The following is a 21,495-nucleotide window of genomic DNA, read 5'->3' on the forward strand; positions in this document are numbered from 1 at the left end:
TGAACCCTCTTAAACTCTGGGACACTTCCTCCTCGATTGAGATTCTTCTCCAGATAGTACAACTGCCTTGTTTCATTAATTGAGGGTTTTTAAATCTGCGTTATTTTAAACGTAAAGGTGAAATCATTTCGCAAGCGATTTCAAATAGAAATTATATTTTTATATAATAAACTCCTCGGGTACGTAAAAGCGTTTGTCGTGGAAAAGTAATAAATGGAAATGTCAAGCTTGAAAATTTCAAATATTTTCAATTTTCATAGCAGTACATTGATAAGAAACACTCGAATTGGGGTTTACATGTTGCAAGGTAGAAACACAAAACTTCTTTATTCCTTTTAAAATTTCAATAAAGGAAAAGTCACAACGCGATATTAAAATATATTGAGTAGGTACATAGAGGAACCGAGCCGATATTAAATAGAATTTTCCCTTTTTTGATGTTTGATATTAAAACAAAATTTTAGAGAGCTGAGAGAGTGGTTTTGTTGTTTTTTTTTCTCCTTCTTTGCCTTCTCATGTTTCGTTTTTATATAATGGCATATTGTATCTATTTTACGGTAGTTGAGTTTGAAGTCCCTCTAGGGAATTTGTTAATGCACCCAGAAAATAAAAAGCTTTAAATCTAAATGGAAATGTTAGGGGAAAAAAGTTGCTGCCCCCCCTCCCCATTTCTCCTCCTTTGAAAATGCGGACTACTGGAATTCTAACCGAAATGTTTTTTCTTCGCTATCGCCTTCACGCAAACTGTCGCCGAGAAGGACTTTGTAGGTCTAATGGATTTAGGAGAGGTTGCATACCTCGTCTGACATTAATGCGAATTCTCACCTTTGTCATTCTGGGTGGAATAATATATAGGAGTGCGACGACGGTTAGCTAAAAAATGGCATTAATCTCATAGTTCTGTGTTTAATTTTAGTTCAGCATCCTGGAATAATTTTTCGTAGTTTTTAGGAAACTAGCTAGAGTTGCAGAAATGTGAAGGATTAAAATGGGCCCACGAATACTTGCGGTTCCATGCATTTTAAGTTGAAAGAGGTAAAAATGTTCATGGGAGAAAACAGGACGGAGTCAAGTCACATGCAATTAGAGATCATTTTGGAAAAAGAAAATAGAATAGACACAAAGACCAAATCGGCGCTAAATAAAATGTTAAGACTCATTAAGATTCGGCTAATTAATTATCTTATGCCGCGATAACAAATCTTCCTATCTACGACCTGAGATAAACATGAGATAAACTTTTACAAATACTACGCAACTGAATAAATCTCTGTTTTAACACGAAATTTAAATCTACAATTTCCAAAGCAATTATTTAAACAAAATCAAACTTCCAATAATTAAATAATTCTGTAAGGTTAACAACAAATGAAAGGCACATACAGGGTGTCCCATCGATATTGCAGGTGCCGAAGCCATATAAAACGCGTAGTTTACACAACAATATTTTAGTAATTTTTAATCTATGTCCTCAAGCCAAAGAAGATCCTGCGTAAATGAATTATTTAAAATGTTTGGTCTCTGTACTACAGAAATAGATGGTTTGTGAAAGATTCAAAACTTGAATTCTGTAAAGTATGTATAAGGGCTCTGAAAGGGGCTGGAAAGTTTCAAAGCAATTCTCTGGATCCGTTGGGGTTCATGGAATCGCCAATTTTCCTGACGTTTCGAAAAGCTGTGCTCTAAGAATCCTAGAACACAAGTTCCGGAACTTGATAGAATCCTTGATGCTATTGAAATTATTGCAATTTTCGGGGAGCTTGCGGTATAGAAGTCTTCGAATTTTCGCGAAGGCCCACCATTGGTAATTCCTAAGGATTTTGATGTTCCTCAGATTTTTTTTGATGAACATCTCCAAGCATTGCAGTTGCCCTGATATTCGTGGTGGTACTGAAGCTTATGGGATCCATGCTGTTAATGAAGCATTAACCTCTTTAGACAGAAATTATTGGGAATCCTGCAATATTAAGGAGTCTAAATCTCACATAAATATTGGATATTTGGATAAATATTTTCTAGTTATTCAACAGACAGTCTTTCTAGCTTTATTTCACATCTTCCACTTCCCCTCATCGTGACCAGAAGATCAAGTAATCGCGAAGGATTCACGGAAACAGAAACCAGGCGTGAGGGAGTGTAAGTAGGCGGAAAAGGACCGGTTCCCAAGAGAAGAAGAAAGCGTGAAAACACCACAAGGCGCAGTTTAAGTAGCGTGAGCGATCGTGGTATAATTCAGGGGTGAATAGGATGCTAAGTTTTACAAGAAACAGAGCCCAATTTGTGTTATACCCCCATTATTACATACCCCCATCCGTATAAACCAGTTTTTTTTTTAACAAAACAGAGTTAGCGCAAAGATTTTAAACACATAATCTATAAAAATGCATGACGCGAGGCATATCGGGAATTCAGTTAGGAGACTAAAGCAATAAAAGCGAAAAATTCACGTTTCTAGCATGCCTCATTTTTATGCTGTTCTTAAGGAATGGATATTTGACTTGTAAAGAAAGCGCTCGGATAATCAGCTAAAATGTTGCATTGTACAGTAAAGAGTGGAAATGTGCATTTAAAGTCAATTTCGTACTGTAAAATTATAAGTGGAATATGGTTCTATTGTTTTATGTAATTTAATCAGGCTTTCTTGGTGGAGGTTGTAATTGGAATTAAGTTTGCCAATGAAGCAAACAACTAGTTATAGCTCAGCCGAAAATAGACATAATTTAATTTTATCACTTCATGAATATGTACTGAAGTGTTTCAAATAAATTTGTACTGGTTTAGGTTGGTTTTGGAATGTTTACTGCGGCCTTTTCTGCCCTAATATCACTCCTCGTTTCCGTGTCTAATCAGTGCCGAGTACTGCTATTTATGCGTTCGCTTGTAAAAAGAAGTGAGTATACCAGATCCGGCCTCACACTCACCAACTCCAACGAAAATAGTGGAGAGAGAAAGTGGTGGCGAAAGAACGGAGAGAAAATAGATGAATAAAATGGTGAGAGAATGGAGATAGATACTAGGAAGGGAAGGAATTGAGCTAGCTAAACGGCTAAAATTGAAGATAATGAGATTTTGAAACGCGGGAAGGAAAAATGGAGGTAGTATATGGAAATGGGGGAAGAAGGAAAAGGAACATTGAGAAGACGACAAAACGGAAATGTACAAGGAGAAGAAGACACACGGGGAAAAGAAAGGGAATGGCGTGAACAATGTACTGCACAAAAGAAAAAGATCATCTGGTACCAAAATGTAGAGATAGAAATAATGAAAACAAAAAAGAAAAAAATGTATATTTGATACATTTTATCTGCACTGTCTTCCGTGACTCAAAACTTAATCTCTCGGAAATATTTAACTTTGAACCACACACTGATTGCGCCGGTAATCCTAACCCGAATGAATTTTGAAGAAATAATTGAGCTGCACAGGTGATCGCGCTGTTAGCACAAAACCGAAATAATTCAAAACACTTATTAATGATCCCTACCTATACTTTTTAATTAGGTAACGCCTACAAAATGACTTCTCACTAACGAAAAGGGCCATCTTTAATCATTGATTCGCTTCTTCCGTTCCTGCCCTACGAATTAGTTGAGAGGGTAATCACTCAACGTTCCACCTTGCATTTTCCTCAATACATAAAAGACCTAATCATTATGCTGCGATTTGAAACGGATATAAATCGAATTAAGATATCCAATTTAGCTTAAGACTATTTTTATAAGACACTCTGGCCCATAATCCAAATGGAGGACTTTCTGTTGAATTTTGGGGAAGGAATTACATTCAAACTTTAAACATGAGAATCCGAGAACCCCCTAGTTAGAATTAGTTTTCTAGGGCACTCGTGTCCCATACTCCAAAATGAAGGGCACCATTGAAATTTAATTTACATCCCAATTTTGACAGCTTGTGTCACCCTTTTTACTGAGAATTATTTCCTGTACGGTTTGCTTGGCCTAAATTATTAAAAGTATCACGTTGAAATTTAGGACAAATAATGGTATTCAAACCTCAAATGTGACAAAAAAAGCATTATTATGCGGGCCACTCTGTAATTGGGCTAAAGCCTGTTGAGGGCCCAGAACAAGAGAGGGACAATAAATAAATAAATAAAATAGCTAATTAAATGAGTTGCGGTAAATCGCATCCGATTAAGTTGCGAGTAGTTTCAGTAGAAGCGCGCTTAATTGACCTAAATTTTATTACAAATTTTTATGTTCATCGCAGGCCGTACAATTAATTAAAGAAGTTTTAATTTTTGGAGGTATATAACCGAATACGCTTGTCGCCTGGAAAATCTGAGTTCCATTTGCACATCTTTTGGGAAATGTATGAGGTAATGCTTTGAACGCCTACAATGGCGGGCTTATCTCTCAAAATGGCGATGTTTAATTTTTATTGGTCAAGGTCCTTTGTTACTACCAATCCCAAATGTTTCTCAAGCCGTTCAAAAAATGCACATTAAGCAATCTACATACACGTGGTTTTTTATGGCATTAACCGAAAGGCTATATCTCCAGTAAAATGATGTAATTTGATACTAAACCGAGACTGTAAGGAGACACAGTGCTTTAAAGCACCTTGGCACTTTTCCAAAATTAACGATACCATCAAATCCCACTTTTAAATTAATTAATCAAAGACCACCCTTGAAAACGAACAGAAATAGTAGTTTCCAACGTTCTCGTAAATATTTAAACCGCAAATTCCAAGACAAAATTGTTTTCGAATTGCATTATCAGTGCGGCAATTTGCGCTAATACTTGAAATTCGAGACAAATAGAAATCTTTTATTAAAGCCCTAACGTTCCGTACGTTTTGAATCAACAAAGCCAAGCACAATGCAGCTAGTTTGTACAGTAATTAAACTGAATGAACCATTCTATGTAACTAACGTGAAGTGGAAATTAAACTTGACTAATAAAAATTCCGCCGCTCGCTTTTTAAAGTGAAATATTTTGTTGCCTTGGGCTTTTGGCCCCCGCCGCCTCCCAGTTGCTTGTATGAGCGTTCATAACAGAATTTTATTCAAATTTAATATAAAAGGTGCGCGTTATGTAATATAACGTGATTGCTCTTATTATGCGTAATAAAGGCGAATGTCTGAGATTGTTCGTCGTCTTCAACTTTTCTCATTTAATATCGTTAATTTTTGACATTCCGGTCTACTGGCGCATATTTCTTGATCTAAGTAACAAATTCGAAATGTCGTAAGCGTGCCGCAGGTGAGCTGTAGCGAAAAGAAACGAACGTTTAAACTTGTACGGAAATGTGTGGTAAATGAATTGCTTTCATAGAGGGTTTAATCAACAGTCGTACTGACATTCAGAAACAAGGACCACATCAACGCCCATATAGTACGAATAGTCCACTGTACGTACATTTTTGTTCTATTTCACGTACGTACGTCTATGGGATAAATATGTACGTCTGATGTACGTACAATTGTGTACGATCACAAACTATAACTCTACAACGTACAAAGTACGTACATGGTACATCGGAAATTCAATGGTGATAATAGTGATAGATTTTGTGCCCTGGTCCATTTATTGTGAAATAACGCATCAATTTGGAGGAATGCAGAATGAGTTACTTTGTATTTTGTCCTTTATTTATGAATTTGATGGATGTGAAATTCATTATTTTGGAGATATATTGCGCTCTGTGGCGGCCAGTCACCGTTATTCCACCGAATACACTTTTTCCATAATTGCAAAAGTAAAACTTCCCTGGAATCGGAATGCAAACGCAAAGGAATATCCACCGCTATTCAGTCACGCTGTTGGTTAAATAGAAAGTTGACTAAACCGCACGGCTACTTCCAAATAACACAAACACGTACATTTGAAGTACATAGTTAATTTTTGACAGCCTTGGATTTACTGACGAACGTTTCACGTACACTTACGGTTTATCTACGTACATTTGACGTACACGGTACGTTATTTTTGCACCACTTTGTACATACTAGGTAAATACTTTGCCGTACGGGAGTAATAGTAAGTACATAACAGTACGTCGAATGTACGTACGGAAGAGTACGTATCTAGCATATAAATGTACGTGAAATGTACGTCCGTAAATCCAGCGCTGTACGTACTATGTATTTGCAAAGTACGTACTTGTGTTATTTGGGTGAGTATATCAAACATTTGGAAAGTGAAAAACATACGATACAATACGATCTTTTGAATGGTTCAAATTTAAACCAAAAAGTGCGGTTATAGGCATTTAAGCCAAAGCAATCTACGTGAACTATTTAAACTTTAATGACTCTCAGAATGAGTTCTGGCTCTTTTGCAATGCCAGAATAGGTAATGGCATTTGTCATATTGTAAAAACGCGTCAAACACAAAAACAAACTGCCCAATCAGGCTTGCCCCAAGAAATGTATTAGATTTGTTAATATTAGGAGGCGGAGGACCCGATGCTAGGTTGAGAATTGATTCCCCTTAGCTCTTCTTGCCGTTGAGATTCGTCTGGTGAGCTGGATCCAACCATGTTTCAGCAACCCTAGCTATGAAGCTTCTAATGGTGGGGTTTGTATGTTGTTGTCTTGTTTTCCTACTTGTGGAGAGGTTGGGGAGGTGTTCTTTTTGTTCTAGGAGAGAGGCGTTTTTCCCTTTCCAGTCGCCAGTTGCTAGTCGCCGGTCGTTTGGACTCCGAAGTACTGGATGATGCCTGCCCATTGCAGTCTTTCTCCGTCCATCCGTAACTTTGTTAACACCGCGGTCGTCCCGCGATTGGTGAACATCCGGAAATCTTGACCTCGAATAGACGAAGAGATCGTCCGCATACAGGGCAACGTTGATGTTGGGGGGTGGAGAGGGAGGGGGCAGAGCTGGGTACTGCTCGCAAGCGTTTCGCTCGAAAACGCGCTCAAAGCGGAAAAAGCTCGCAGCGATCCGCTCGCGAGCATTTTTCGGAGCGGCCGTTTGGTGCTTGAAACTCGTGCTCGGCGCACGAGCCCTTTTTTTCTGCCCGCGAGCGGTTTTTCCGCTCATGAGCGTTTTTCCTCCGCTAGTAAGTTGAGACAATTAGAGCGCTCGTCGCTCGAGTGGTTTTTTAGAACGCTCGACCCAGCTCTGGGGGGGGGGGGGGGGGCGTGTGGAATGTCTTTCACGTACATGTTGAATAACGCAGATGATTGGCATCCTCCTTGTGGCACTCCCGCGGCGGCAGGTGATTTTTCCGGAGTTGTTGGTGGAGAGATCAGTGTTTGTGTGGGAGTGTTTATCTTCTTCTTGGACCTCTCCCTTCTTTTTTTCGTTGAGCTTTGCCATTCGGGGTCCTCGTCGTCAGAAGTAAAGGGGTTGGGGTTGGGCATTCTCTATGGGCTGACTGCTCTGGTGCTGCTGTATCGGTGGCCAAAACTGGTTTCTCGATGCGCCTGTGGCGCTTGTTCGCCGCTGCAAGACAAGCTGTGAACCCCCGGTAGTTGGTGGGGTGCCAGGTGGTTTTTGGCGCAACGACCGTATCAGGGTTCAAAGCCGCAGTTGACCCTTGAGTGACCGAATCTTTGGCACGCGAAACACTGTGGTAGTTGGCGACTAGTGCGGAAAGCAGCAGTTTGTTCAGGGTAACGAGGAAGGTATTCCTGTCAGCTGTGCTCGGCGATGATGCGGGTTCTTTTCCTTACGGCGCGACTATTTTGACTCAATTTCCGGAGAATGACTTTCAGGTTGCGTGCGTGGGTGACAAAGTTCCGCATCTCATTGACATAGATCGATTGGGGGCTGGTGTCTTGCATGACTGTGCCGAAAACGGTGTAGGAGCTGGAATGAAAGGAGCGAAGACGTCCACCTCGGTGGATTCCGTCGCTGTGGCGGCGGCGGTAACGAGTTTGGTTGTGGTTGTCCCCACCAGGGACCATTCTGTTCTGAGCACATTTTCGTTGCTTCGTGCCCCTTCGGTGCGGTTGTGGGTATTCCTTCTCTGTCGAGTGCTTCATTGCTTCTGGTGGTCGAAAGATTGAACCGGTCCGAAGACGGTTGCAGTTGGTGTAGCCTGAACGAGTGCTTGTTGAGGGGAAAAAAGGAAGAGGCCAACGTGTTTCATTCCTCCGCCACCCCTGGGGATACCAGAGGCGGGTTTGTGCAGCTACGTCTTCCACAATGAAGATCCACTTCTCTATGGTGGGGTCCTCTTCGGCGACGACTGGGACGACGGTTGCTCTACCGACGCCGCGGCGAAGACCTTCCTTGTTGCGGAAGAGGCGGCCCTCTGACGCTTCGGCGAGGTCGTCGCGACCTTTTCCACCCACCGCTTGAAAACGGGGTGGCCGCGACGGCCGCTCGAAGGATCCGGACGCGCCTTTTCCATTGTTTGGATTAAGGCACCCGAAGCGACTGCCCCCTTGATGTACTTCCTTATGAAGCGCGCCATTTTCTTGATAACGAGGATCCGCCGCGGTCCTTAAGGCCCTTGATGATCCAGTTGTCCATTACGGCCGTCGGAGGATGATACGCTTCAGAATAAGAGCTCCCCTTTGCTCCCATCTTTTTCTGCGGGAAATTCTATTTATTTATTTTTTGAATTTACTCAAATTTGAGTCGATTTATAGCCTTCAATGAATTTGTATCCAGTTAGCTGATGAATGTTGATGGAAAAGGGTGCAAATAAAAAAAATGCAGAGTAATGGAAAGTTGGCTGTTCTGGGAGAACCCTCAGGAAAGCATTGAATCGTAAGCGAAGTTAGGTGTAAATTAGTGTAACACTATAATAATCGAGAGGGAAATTTCCTGTTAGTAAGGTAGCGAAGTTGAGTAAGTGTAAGACCAATGGAAAGGTTTAAACGAACGAATAAAAGGTTTGGTGATCTCCAATTTCAAGGGATAAGTTGGGAAACCATCACGGTAAATACGCACAATCGCGCGAAATGAAATTCTGCTACACTGAAAACTAGAAGAATTGATTTATTGAGTTTCATGTTGTAATAATTCCCCGCACGTTTGAAGCGAATAAAAGTGTATAATGATATTTATATTTTGGCGTTGGCGTAATTGAAATTTGAACTGCCAATCAAGGGTGTCATGCATTATAGACATAGGAATGTGTATCAACTTTCCTTTTCAAGAGTTGGATGAATCAATAATTCGAGTTTCAACGACCAAGAGATTTTCTTGTATTCAAAACACTAACACCACGATTTCTTTAAAGAGCATTGCAAATTTCAATCATTGTCTGTTAAGTAGATGTTTCCGATGCCCGAAACTTTAATCCCCTTCAAGGTAGTCTCGTTGGCGATGTACACACTCCAGTCGCTTCCGTCATTTTTGAAACACACCTGGAACGCAGTTTATGGAATGGTGTTCAGTCGGGCCGCCGTTGTCTTCTCTTGACTCAAATCGGGGCCCTTGTCAGCGGCTTTTCGAACTTGGGAAATAGCCAAAAGTCACAGAAGGAGCCTTGTCGGGTGAACAGGCAGCCTGATGTTGTGTTTGGCGAAAGAAGCGTGAATGTACAAGTGCGGGTGAGGAGGTTCCCAAAATCTTGATGCCCTTGTAGTTTTTTGACCACGAGAATTAAAGAAAACGGTAAAAATGGCCTTGACCTGCCGTGATTTTTTTGTCCTCGACGATGACGGATGTTTCGACCGTGATGGCCCATCGCCTGTGACCATGATGTTCAGAAAGTTTGTTTCTGAAGAAAACTTGGTGGCATAGCTTCTGGAACTTCTTCAACTTCCTCGAAGATTGCAACGTCAGTACCCTTCGATAACTTAAAGTGGTCCTCTTACTTATGTCGCTTACATAATTCTCGTGGCTTTGGTGGTGTTTCCTTAGCTCTCTTCTTGTAGCCTGCATCCGCAGCGAAACGCGCCAGGAAACCATAAGATGCCATGGCTGTCAGATTGTCGTAAAACGTTTGCTGTATAATGTTCGCTTCTAAGTACAGTTCAGCAAGGTTAATATCACCTTCTAATTGATATTTTTCCAAATTTGTGCGTGAGACATGCATCTTCGAAAAACGATTACACAATATCCGTACACAAATTTACAATCGATTATTAGTGTAACCTAATTAGTAGCGGTTAATTGGAAAACCGAAACTGGAAAGTGGTTTTTGTTCATCAATTGAGTATATAAACTTCGGAGCCCTGAAGAATGGTATCAGTTACGTAGCTTCGACTTATAATTCAACATGCAGCTCAGGGTAGGTCTTCGTTTACCCCTGGTAGATTCTAACATGGTTTCTTTGCAGTTTGTCGTCTTGTGTCTAGCCTTTGCCGCGGTCAAAGCGGGTTATCTTCAACCAGCGCTAAGATATGGCGGCGCCATAGGCTTTGCGGCTCCTTCAGTTGCCCGTGTTGAACACCTGGCACCTGCCGTTGCCTCCGTTCATAGGACCGAAACCTACACCGCTCCCATAGCAAGAACTTCGCTGATCGCACCAGCTGTGCACTCGATCGCCGCAACGCCCCTCATTCACCACGCTCCAATTCTTCGAACGGGATACCTTGGGCATAATTTTGGGTACGGTGTTACACCCCTAGGGGCGAATCGCGCTGGCTGGTGATTTTGTTAGAAGTTGTATAAATAAATGACTCTCAATACAACACTTGGCCTCAATGTCTCTCTTCCCAACGCAAAACCCTTGCCTTATACCCTCGAAGTTTTCACAAGTGCTTTAGTTGCCAATGGTAGTCCGTTGGACGTGAAAGTTTGTGCTTTAAATGAAACTCTCCATTCGGTCGCAAAGGCTCTGCTAGATGTGAAGCAAGTTCCTTGTGAACGTGCGTAGTTTGGTTTCTTCCAAACATTGGAACTTGAAGCTAGACGTAGGTTTTTGATTTTAGATTTTGTTTTTTTCTTACAAATCGGTTTAATAGTCACTAATCAAGAAAAATAAAACCAGTTCGGGTTCTACAGGTCAAAATCTACAAGCTGATTTCTTTCTTCTCGGTCAGACAATCGATCGATACACTTTGGAGGCAAGGATATAGAATTTGACAATCAGACAACAATAAAGGTCGGTCTAAAGCTACAGAAGCAGGTGAAGCTAGGCAAATTAGTGACAAAAGCGACACACCTGCGGAAGACTCATGCTGAAGAATCTAGAAAAATTACAGAAACTGCCGAATCGATAGAACTTACGGAATCTACAGAATTTACAGTAATTTCAAAAGCTAGAACAAAGAAGCTACATGAGCTGAAGACGCTAAAGACACTACAAAACCTGCTGAAGCTATGAGAGCTACAAGAGTCCCAGGAGCCTAGGAAGCAACAGGTACTGTGAGGGGTCCGTGAAGTTGGAGTGTCGACTTGAAAGGAATTAATTCCCATGTATCTCATAATTTTGTGCTCATTTTGTGCTAATTTGTGCTTCTAATTTATTTAAAATTTTGTGCTCATCAGGTTAATGAGTAATTCAACTTTCTCTGATGACACTCCAACTTCACGCTTGAGTGTCAACATCGATATTTTCAAAATTTTTTTTACTATAATTTTGTGCTCATTTTGTGCTAATTTGTACTGCTAATTAGCAGTCCATGTACTGTATTGTCTAAGTTGGAAACCCATAATATTCTAGACACCGAAAGAATTGTAAAGATATTCATAGAAAAAGAATATGATGGTGTAAAGATAGAAAGCTAATATTCTCCAAAAGGTTTCGCAAATACTTGCAGTTAGTAATGAACAATTAGGTACATCTCCAGGTGTAAATTTTCGAAGTAGGTTATGTAATGTCGTCTCACGTGACGTTGCCAATGTCAATTTCGCTAAGATGGCGGGTCCAGGTAAAATTGCGATGTCATCCACGTTCTGCGTAAGAAATATCCAGGTAGAGAATAACGTAAAAGTAATCCAGAAGAGAAAATGATAAGAAGTTAAGAGAGAAGTTTGAGCGAACCTTGAGGGAAGATAAAACCCTAAAAAACGTATTAAGAAAAATGCTGAAGTACATACCTCACACTAATTACTTGCAAAGCGTATTCAATGGAGCACAGCCACAGCACATCAGAAATAGAGAAAAAACACTCAATAGAAATATATTCACAGCCAAAACAGATTGACACAAAGTCAAGTAAAAAGTAATGGCGTATCGAGAAAAATTTGCACGCAATTAACCCAGATCCAGATCGTCTCTGAAAGGAAGAAGTATAGGACATGCGTATGTAGAAAAAAAAGAAGATCACGACCTCTAGTGGCGAACCAAAGAACTATGGTAATAACAAATATACTATAGAAATGACTGGCATCTAAACTAAACGGGTTTACAGAGGGAATACCTAGATGGGGTGAGAAATATAAAGAGAGGTGCAACTCGATTAATTTAGATGAGGCTTATTGCAAGATGCTTCAGTACATCGGCAATTTGGTAAAGAATAATCGATTTCCGCAGATGTAGCAGCGTTTATTTATTTATTTACTATTCCTCTCTTGTTCTGGGCCCTCAACAGGCTTACGCCCAATTACAGAGTGACCCGCATAGCGCTTTTTAGAGGTGCCTCTGCAGAGAAGGTATTAAGTTGTTTTATACTACTCCGGTATTTACCTTACGAATTAGGAAAACTGCAGGAAAACGTCATTCAGAGTAGCCGGCAGAATGCTCGCAACTGGTCTAAGGTATCTGCCACAGATGAAAAATTCACCTCAATCCAGGTTCGAACACCCGACCTCCGGAATTATAGTCCAACGCTCTTTCATTGGTTTTCAATCGGTTTGTGTTGTTGGGTGGCCTTTAAGCATCAGAGTCGCACGTCTAACACACTCACACCCCTCCCACTGTGGACTGTGGGCACGGGAAGCTTCGGGAATATGTATCGCAATTTTACATTATAGTTGCGCCTCTTTGCTATTTCTCACTCAACAATCAACGAGTAAAATTCGAAGTATATAAGGAATATAAATTTGGAATATCAATTGGTAAGAAAAGAACGCTACATACTCCTTTCCTTGTTTTATTCCTGGTTGCCGTATTTACCGCTCATCAACAAACAATCAGATATTTAAATTTGTGGTCTCTACGCTTCATGCTTCTTGCTAAACAAAACCAAAACTGGTGAATACTCAAAATGTTTCCTTCAAAATTTACCGCCCCTAGAATTTGCCGCTCTAGGCGCGCAACTAGTCCGCCTTGTGGGAAATACACCCCTGGATGTAGCTCAAGGGAGAGTAATAAAAAAAAGAGAGCGAAGCCGCAAAAGGCACCTTACTGTGGACATAAAAGTTAAAAAAGAGGTTTGGGCCTAAGGCGAGTAAATTGCGAGCATTTTTCATGCATTATTCGGGACTTCCATAGTCCATTGTTATGTGACCTATGTTTTTCGTTATTAGAAGCATCTATAATTAAAAATAAAGAAGTTAGTATTGGGCGGTTTGCGCATGCGCATATCTAATATGGGACGTTTGCCTTTACTAGAATGTGGTTAAATTTTCCAAAAAATATCTATAAAAAAAGGTGCGGGCATTGTGCAGTCTGCGCATGCGCACACCTGATTTTTACTATATGCGATATGTTTGCCTTTACTATAAAGGTGGTGAACATTTCAGCAAAATATATTAATAAATAAGAAAATTGATATTGCGCATGCGCACATTTATCGTCATGAGGTAACAGAGCTACCGAATTCAAGAAGAACGAACTAAATATATTGAAAACTGTAGGAGCAGTGGCGCCCTCGCATGGACGGACGGAGAAAGTGGTCATAATTGCGCCTTCCAACATAAGTTTAAAAATGCGCTAAAATCTAGGTTCTACCATTAAAAAAATAGAAAACATTTAAGAATAGTAAATCTATTAAAATAAAACAGATTGCAAGCTGTGCAAACAGATACCGCATTCACAGGCTTCATTCCGTTCTTCAGCCTGATAATTGTCATTACGACTAATTATACACGAAAATTGGGTAACCATTTTATCACAAAATTCCATTATAATTCGGATTAAAGTTGATAAACACAAATTCAGCCCTATTTCTTTTGTACGATTTGTTTGTTTCTAATTCTTTTAGTAACTGCGTTGTAACTCAAAGTTGATTTTTTTAAATTGAAGTTACAATTTACCATGGTTTAAAAAAAATTTATTGCTTTACGAGCTTTCCTAAAATGTATAATACATCATACTTATTTATCATACTTATTTTCAAGAATAAGCTTTTTACAATAAATTTTGCTTATTAATACATCTTGCCTGAAAGATAATAACAAAAGTTTTTTTTGTGGAAAGAGTAGCTAATTAGCTAACACTCCGCCCACTATAAAATAAAGACAATAATAAATAAATAAAAAGTTGGTTATTAAAAGGTCTAGAAACAAACGACTGACGACATTGGTTATCTACATTAAAAACTGCTTGAATAATGCTAAAGCCATTTTGTTCTAGCTTCAACATTTTTCACTTTTTCTCTCTAGAGAAAAAACAAAAGACGGCAGCTTATTTCCGGCAAAGGTAGTGGAATAAGCATAAAAAATAAGGACACGAGTACTAAAACCGTTTTCGTTTATCTGCGCTAATAAGAAAATTGCCCATTTAACCCCATCGAAATTGGACCACACTGTACATAGTACGTACGGTACGTACCCACAGGCAGAAAAATTGTATTATTTAGAAGTTGCTTAAAATGATCTAAAATGTCGGCATTTGATGAAATTTTTCCAAAAAAACGGCGATGGCAATATCCAACTAACTGACACTACAGAAAAATTTGAATTACTCATTAACCTGATGAGCACAAAATTTTAAATTGGCAGCACAAATTAGCACAAAATGAGTACAAAATTATGAGATACTTGGAACTTAATTCCTTTCAAGTCGACACTCCAACTTCACGGACCCTACTGTGAGAGTGTCAGGGGTTTCGGGTGAGTCAGAAGCTATAGGGCTGCATAAGAGAGCTGTAAATATTTTTAGAAAAAAAGTATTTTCGGTATCTAGTTTTGTTTTAGATACTTTTGTAAAGTATCTTGTACAAGTTACTCTTCTAAAGTATCTAGATACCACGAAAAGTAACTAAGATCTTTCAGAGTATCTTAGATACTTTAAAAATATCTTAGATACTGTAAAAGTACCTTAGACATTCTTCTGCGCCTGTAGAGCAATTGTTTTCATTCGTCACTTTTATTGATCCTTCACGACGACATGCGCTAAGCTAAGTGACGAAAATTTTGAACGTTTAGTTCTTTTACGGTCCAATACGTAGAGGTGTTTTAAATAATCTATCTAGAATTTATATAACAATAAATTTTGGTTAGGTCATTAAGTGTTCTTTGAAAGTACTATGTAAATGTTTAGGTTTTCATTTTCTGTGTTTCGTTAATTTGCGTTACAATCCAGTAAAGTTTTCTGTATAGTCCAGGAAATAAAGGTTTTGCCCTGGAAAATTTTTTTCAAAATGAATCGATGATCTTGAAATTTTGACAGTAGGTAATTTTAACACAGGAATAGATAGCAACATTAATTCTAAGCAAAAAATTTTCCATATATTTTTTTCGCTTAATATACTTCTCCAGTTATTCCGGACCGAAGGTATGAGTTTTTCATAGAAAAGATCAATTTTTTTAATTGGTTATTCGCGAAAAACTCGAAAAGTATGCATTTTACCAAAAAAAACTGTGAAGAACAAAATCGTAGCTTTTAAAAAACAAAGGAAATGGTTTTTTAATACTTGCTGTATGACCAATACGAACCGAGATGTGGCTTGTTAAAGGTTAGCTCTTATTCGTCAAACGCTAAATTAGTGAGTTTCACGGTCAAATAACGGCAAAACTAGGCATTTTTCGAGGAAAACTTGTAGAATATTCTTTAAGGTATTTAAAAAAAACCTTTCTTCTTTTTTTTAAAACAAACTTTAGCATAAAAATTAAGTGAGTTACGATAAAAATAAGGTAAATCCGTACTTTTTTCAGCGATAAAATCAACGCTCAACGCAAGCAACCCCCTAATTGCCACCCTAATTAAAATTAGTCCTTGCCCTTTTCCAGTTTTCTCTAATTACGTATTATTAGTACATTCTAGAAGTGCGACCAGTTTAGAAGACTTAATTTTGAAATAATTCAAGATAAAAGCGAAAAACGAACTTCTGAAATTTTGTGAAAAACGCCCTTCTCCTCAAAAGAACTACAACACAACTGGAGATACGTAAAAATTGCTGCAGTATCCAATTGTAGCAATTTTAATTCCAAACACTTTCCTCGCCAGGAATTTTCTGTACGACAAAAATTAAGTTTAAAGCGTGTATTTATATGGGAGCGCTACCTTTTTTTAGCCCATTAAGTTCACCCCATTTTAAAACTAAGAGTTTTAAAGGGATTTGATGTAAATAGCCTTGTAGCTTTTGCAAAATCCTACAAAATGTTTTCTTTAATACACTTTCTATCATAAAAATAAAGGAGTTATCATTAAATAAACGAATCACAATTTTTTCGTGAAATTATGAAAGCACAAATCTGAGCATGATTATCTACATGACCGGCCGGTATACATTTCGTATACTACACATTAGAAACTTTTTTACACACTTACATCCATTCCATACACCTATACACCATGTAATGTATATACAGGGCGATTCAAAAAGAATATCACTACCTTAAAAATCTGAATTTTAATTAAAGAAACAAAATAGAACCATGGGTTATATCAAAATGAAGAGTATTAAACTAAGTTTTTTTGCAAAAATAGATTCACAGGTGTTCAATATGACCCCACTCGAGATATATCGATACGATTATATATGCGCGGCTATCCGGAACTTCTCCCTTTGCACAAATACACCAACACTCCTTCTCTATGAACTGTTTAATGTTTACATCACCGTTTGATACACCATCCATCAGGAGGTTGAAAACCATACTTTGTTCAAACAAAATGCACACTGAACAAATGTCGTCAATTACAGATTATTAACTTTTTGGAGGTAAATACTTCTTTTTTTATTAAACCACAATAAGGGTTGAAATATCCTGAAATAATGTTCCAAAGCCTCTAACAATCATTACTCAACTCATCTGAACCAAATTTTACCCACATTAAGTTTTAATATGTAGTTTTATGGGTTTTGGCAAAGAGGGGTAGTTTTCACCCCTAAAAAATGCAAATCGATGCATTTAGAAAAAATTGCCAGGTTTTATACTATTTTAAGTTTCGTTTCCTGGACTAATAGTAAAGCGTATCCATACTATAATCAATTTCGTTTGATTTTGAGGTATAATAAACATATTTCTTAAGTGATCACAATCACAATAAATATCAAAAAATGCCGAAATTTACTCTAAACTTATATACTGTAAAGTATCTTAAATACATCAAAGTATCTTAAATACTCCAAAGTATCTTAGATACTTTCGAAGTTTTTAGATACTTCAAACATCTTTACGGTATCTAAAGATACTTTCAGGTACCTGAGATACATTCATACAGGGTGACAATTTGAAAACTTACCACCCCCCATATCTTAGTAAATAAACGAGATATTTAAAAAAATCAAAATCCGTTTCGGTAATTCGGTGGGGGAATCAGAATGACATAGTTGGCGACGCACCCCCTCACACCCCCTGCGCCCCAGCCACCCCAACTTTTAAATGTTAAATAGTGACCCCCCAGGTGTGATACGTCGTTGGAAAGCTCTGAAAAAATGCTTTCCAACCATACCAAATAGCATTACATTTAGGTGAGTAATTATCGTGTAAATCTAAAAATAAGCATTGCATTCCCTAGGTACAGCTATAGTGTACCTGGGGAATGCAATACCGGGCTCGCGGGATCCCGAAATACCGGGATCCCCCAGCATTTTTGCGGGATTAATCCCGCACATAAATGGAGCGGGATCCCGCGGGATTTGCGGGACTGAGGAATTTGTCGACCAAGGGGACGACTCTGTTTACTTTGTTAATGAAACGCATAACGGAGAAGTTATTTTTTAAATAATTGTTAAACATTTTTCGTTAAAAATATACTATGATTTTTGAGTCACTTTAGAAGTTCACCTTTTTGTGCTTTACAGGTGAGGTTTTTTTGAGTTCTAAGTTAGGCCGATGGTACTTTTTTGTTAACTATTGTGGTAATTAGCGATTTATTTTGATACAGAAGTTAACCGCACAGAATTGCTTATTTGCAAATTTATTTAAAGTTTTGCGGCATCCCGCAAATACCGGGATCCCGCGGGATTAACATCTAACAATCCCGCAAATACCGGGATTGAGATTTTGCTGCGGGATTGCATGCCCTTCCTTTGTCCGTCTGTCCGTCCGTCCGTCCGGACCCACTTCTGCCGTTTCGAACTACTTCTAGAGTCCAGGAATTTTTGCAGTAGGTAGGCCTTATACCTTGAAGGTGTTCCAAATGGCCATCAAATTTCGATGTCTTAAAGGGCCCCCCCCCCCATCAATTATTTCCTGAGATGGGAGTGGAACTGGTTTTATCCTTCATGGTGCCCTAATGAAAGGTCTCAACGAAAGGAATTAATTTCTATCAACCATAGTCCTCCTCCTCGACTTCTTATCGTGTTCGGATATATTCCCTTATATCTCCAGGACGGATTATCGGAAGTGGGGACTCGCAAAGGGCGATTGGAACATCTGCAAGAAATATATCCATTCGTGATGTCAAAACTTTAAGAGCGAATATCTCGAAAACGGTTTGTCGGAGGAACGTACTCTCATAGGTAGGAAAAATCTGCAGAATGGAGTCTCGGAGAATTTTGAGTGTATGCCAGGCGGTCTTTAAATGTTTGTGTGTAAAGAGCCTCCTCCCCTTATAACCCAACCATTTACTAAGCTATATCGGTTAAACAAAAATGCGCTTTATCTGCACAAGGGTTGTGCACAATTTATACTTGTTTATTTATTATTTTTATAATATCCCATTTATGGCTGTCATTTTTCAATTTAAGTGTCTTATTAAAAATCTGCTTTAATCCTCAAAAAATTTATACTTGTTTCTTATCGTTTATGGACGAAATTGATGACCATTTCTCTCTTATAACAACGAAGATGAATAGTTGAACAGTATTGATGTATTTTTTAATTTCAATAAAATTATTGAATTATAAGTTGTTTATCAAATAAATAGATTTTTTTTCTAATCTGAGTTGTGATTTCATACAGGAAAAAAATTCTCCACGCCCTGTACATGATGAAACATGCTTGCTTCCCCTTTTCGAGCAGAAATGTATTAAAATTGGTTTACACATAACAATAATAAGTCCATCATTCGAAACAATTCATAAGAGGTAAACAGTCCCGTAAAACAAAAATTTTTGATAAAATTTAAAAAATTCGACCGTACATATGTAAACTTACTAGTTATAAGTAACATGGTTCTTCATGATGAAAGTAATCAAATGTATAGGTTAATAAGGTCAAATTATTCCTTTGTGCTTCTTATAATGTGATTTTCTGTAAACTTTTGAATTTGTGACTTAGTATACTTTACCTCTGAGGTAAGTACAGAATTAGAAGCTATAGGCGCCACAGGACTCTCGGGAACTACTGTAACTATAGGAGTAATCATAAGCTTCAGAAACCACAAAAATGGTAGAAATTACGAGGTCGGCAATATTTTCAGGAACTACGGAAACTGGTTTCAAAAGATACAGGAGGTAGAGAAGTTCCAGAAGGCTTCAGTACATTCAGAAGCTGCAAGAGCCACAAGAGCTTCAAGGGATACAGAGGAGAAGAAACCCCACAGAAGCCAATATTTGGTTTAACTTGTAGACAAACTTGTTTCGTTAAAAAGGACCTGGACTGTTTTATCCAGTTGTTTGTCGTCATTACGCCTGGAATTGATGGTCCTGACTCTGGAGAGGGCAATTCCTCGGGCTCGACAAATACACCTGTAGGTAGCGAGCCAACTCGTGCGCCCTTTTGGATTCACCTTCAGCATAAGAGCGGGGGTCGTTCTGAACTGTCAATAAATGGGCGTAATGTGTTGACAGACCCCCTGGCTCATTCTCAAAACGTTTACCCCTAAGTACTCTGATTTAGTTTTTGGTAAAGGACACCCAAAGCACCAAATATTTCGTAGGAGGATCTAGAACCGGGTGGTTTGGGCGATGTGGAATACCTCCCAGAAAACAGAAAAATTCAATGTTCATTTCCTTACACATAGAATAAGATCTTCGGGTCGCTGGGGGACCCGTAAGGACTTTGATATAGTTTTTGGTAAAGGACGCCAAATTTTTCTAAAAATTATGGTACAAGTGGCAAAAACACCAAATATATCGTGGGAAGATGTACAACCGGGGGGTTTCCCCCCAGAAAATAAGAAGAAATCAATGTTCATTTTCTTAGACATGTATAATACCTTCTGTTCGCTGGGGAATACCCCCCAGACCCCCCCCCCCCCCCATGTACATTTTTACACAAAACGTTTAACCCTAAGGACTCTGTGTTCGGTAAAAGACATCGATCGAACCTGCTACGTCCTGCGCCATCCTTCAGCAGAAGTCTTAGAGTTACGAGATCCCTGAAACAGAGATCAATCAGTGAATAAGACTCAATTCATCTATCCGTCTTAGGTTTCAGTTGACTGCCACTCTTCTAATAAAGGGCCCGCCCCGTCTATACCTAGGGGTCCTTGTATGGGGCACACGCCTGCCTGGTTGACGTGTCTGTGCTGTACATTTCTGTTCAAAAAGGTTACATTATCCATCAATGCCAATGAGCAAGGTTCCTCTTCCTCTGGTAGGAGACCAAAACCTCCACATGAGCCAGGAGCTCGTCGGCATCTTGATCAGCCTCTATAGGCGCAAGTACCAAACCTGACCACCCTTAATTCGATGCCGAGGGCTTGATCCACATCCCTCGTAGCGCAACTGTGCCCCGGAGGATCTCTCACTCTTTCCGGGTGCAACCGCAGCCCTTGCTTTTGTCAGAAATGTGACGTGTGAGAGCCCGCGACTGCCGCTGTATCATCTACTAGGATTCCTCATACGCACCGAATGCGAAGAGGACGCTCCTCCGTGAGTAAGATAGTCCCTCAGAGACCCGTCCTGAAACCAGAAAATTTTCTCTGGTACCTATCCGTTTCGTACGGTAGCACGGCACTTTGGTTCCTGCGTGCACCTGCACCTTCAGAGACGCGCAGGACGTGATACGACAGACGGTCCTCTAAAGGTTCACTGGTCGCCGCATTCGGCTTCAAGATTCCTGAGGTTTTACAACGCTTCCTGGCCATCGCCTTTTTTTGCGACGAGAATGTGATCCACCACAAGATTCTTAAATGAGACTAAGTCAGACCACGAGGGTTTTTTGGATCCACCTATTAATAGTCGTGAATATGTTCCATTTCGGAATCTGTTCTTTGTCATCTGTTGCGCAGTTGGTCGTCGGTATAAATTTCGTGATGCCACCATGGCTTTTGGCTCTATCTAATTGGTTTTTGGGCCACCGTGGGAAATTACTCCTTACTTTGCGACTTACGCCTCTTTGACACCACCATCTATCGTTACTGTGCAATTGACTAGTATAATCTTTACGACCTAGCCTAATCCACATAGTTGCGATATAAGTTTTGAGGGGGATCAAAGTTCTCCAGCACATTGTATAA

At 39.3% G+C, this 21,495-nt stretch overlaps 1 protein-coding gene across 1 annotated transcript; it reads left to right on the forward strand.

Annotated features, from left to right (window-relative positions):
* Positions 1-10,069: 10,069 nt before the first annotated feature.
* LOC116180749 lies at positions 10,070-10,521 on the forward strand. The gene is made up of 2 exons (XM_031500871.1): positions 10,070-10,158; positions 10,207-10,521. Exons 1-2 carry the CDS (start codon positions 10,147-10,149, stop codon positions 10,519-10,521), a joined length of 327 nt encoding a protein of 108 aa, XP_031356731.1. The 5' UTR covers positions 10,070-10,146.
* The last annotated feature ends 10,974 nt before the right edge of the window (positions 10,522-21,495 follow it).

Source organism: Photinus pyralis, unplaced genomic scaffold, assembly GCF_008802855.1.
Source record: "Photinus pyralis isolate 1611_PpyrPB1 unplaced genomic scaffold, Ppyr1.3 Ppyr1.4_LG9, whole genome shotgun sequence".
NCBI classification, from domain to species: domain Eukaryota; kingdom Metazoa; phylum Arthropoda; class Insecta; order Coleoptera; family Lampyridae; genus Photinus; species Photinus pyralis.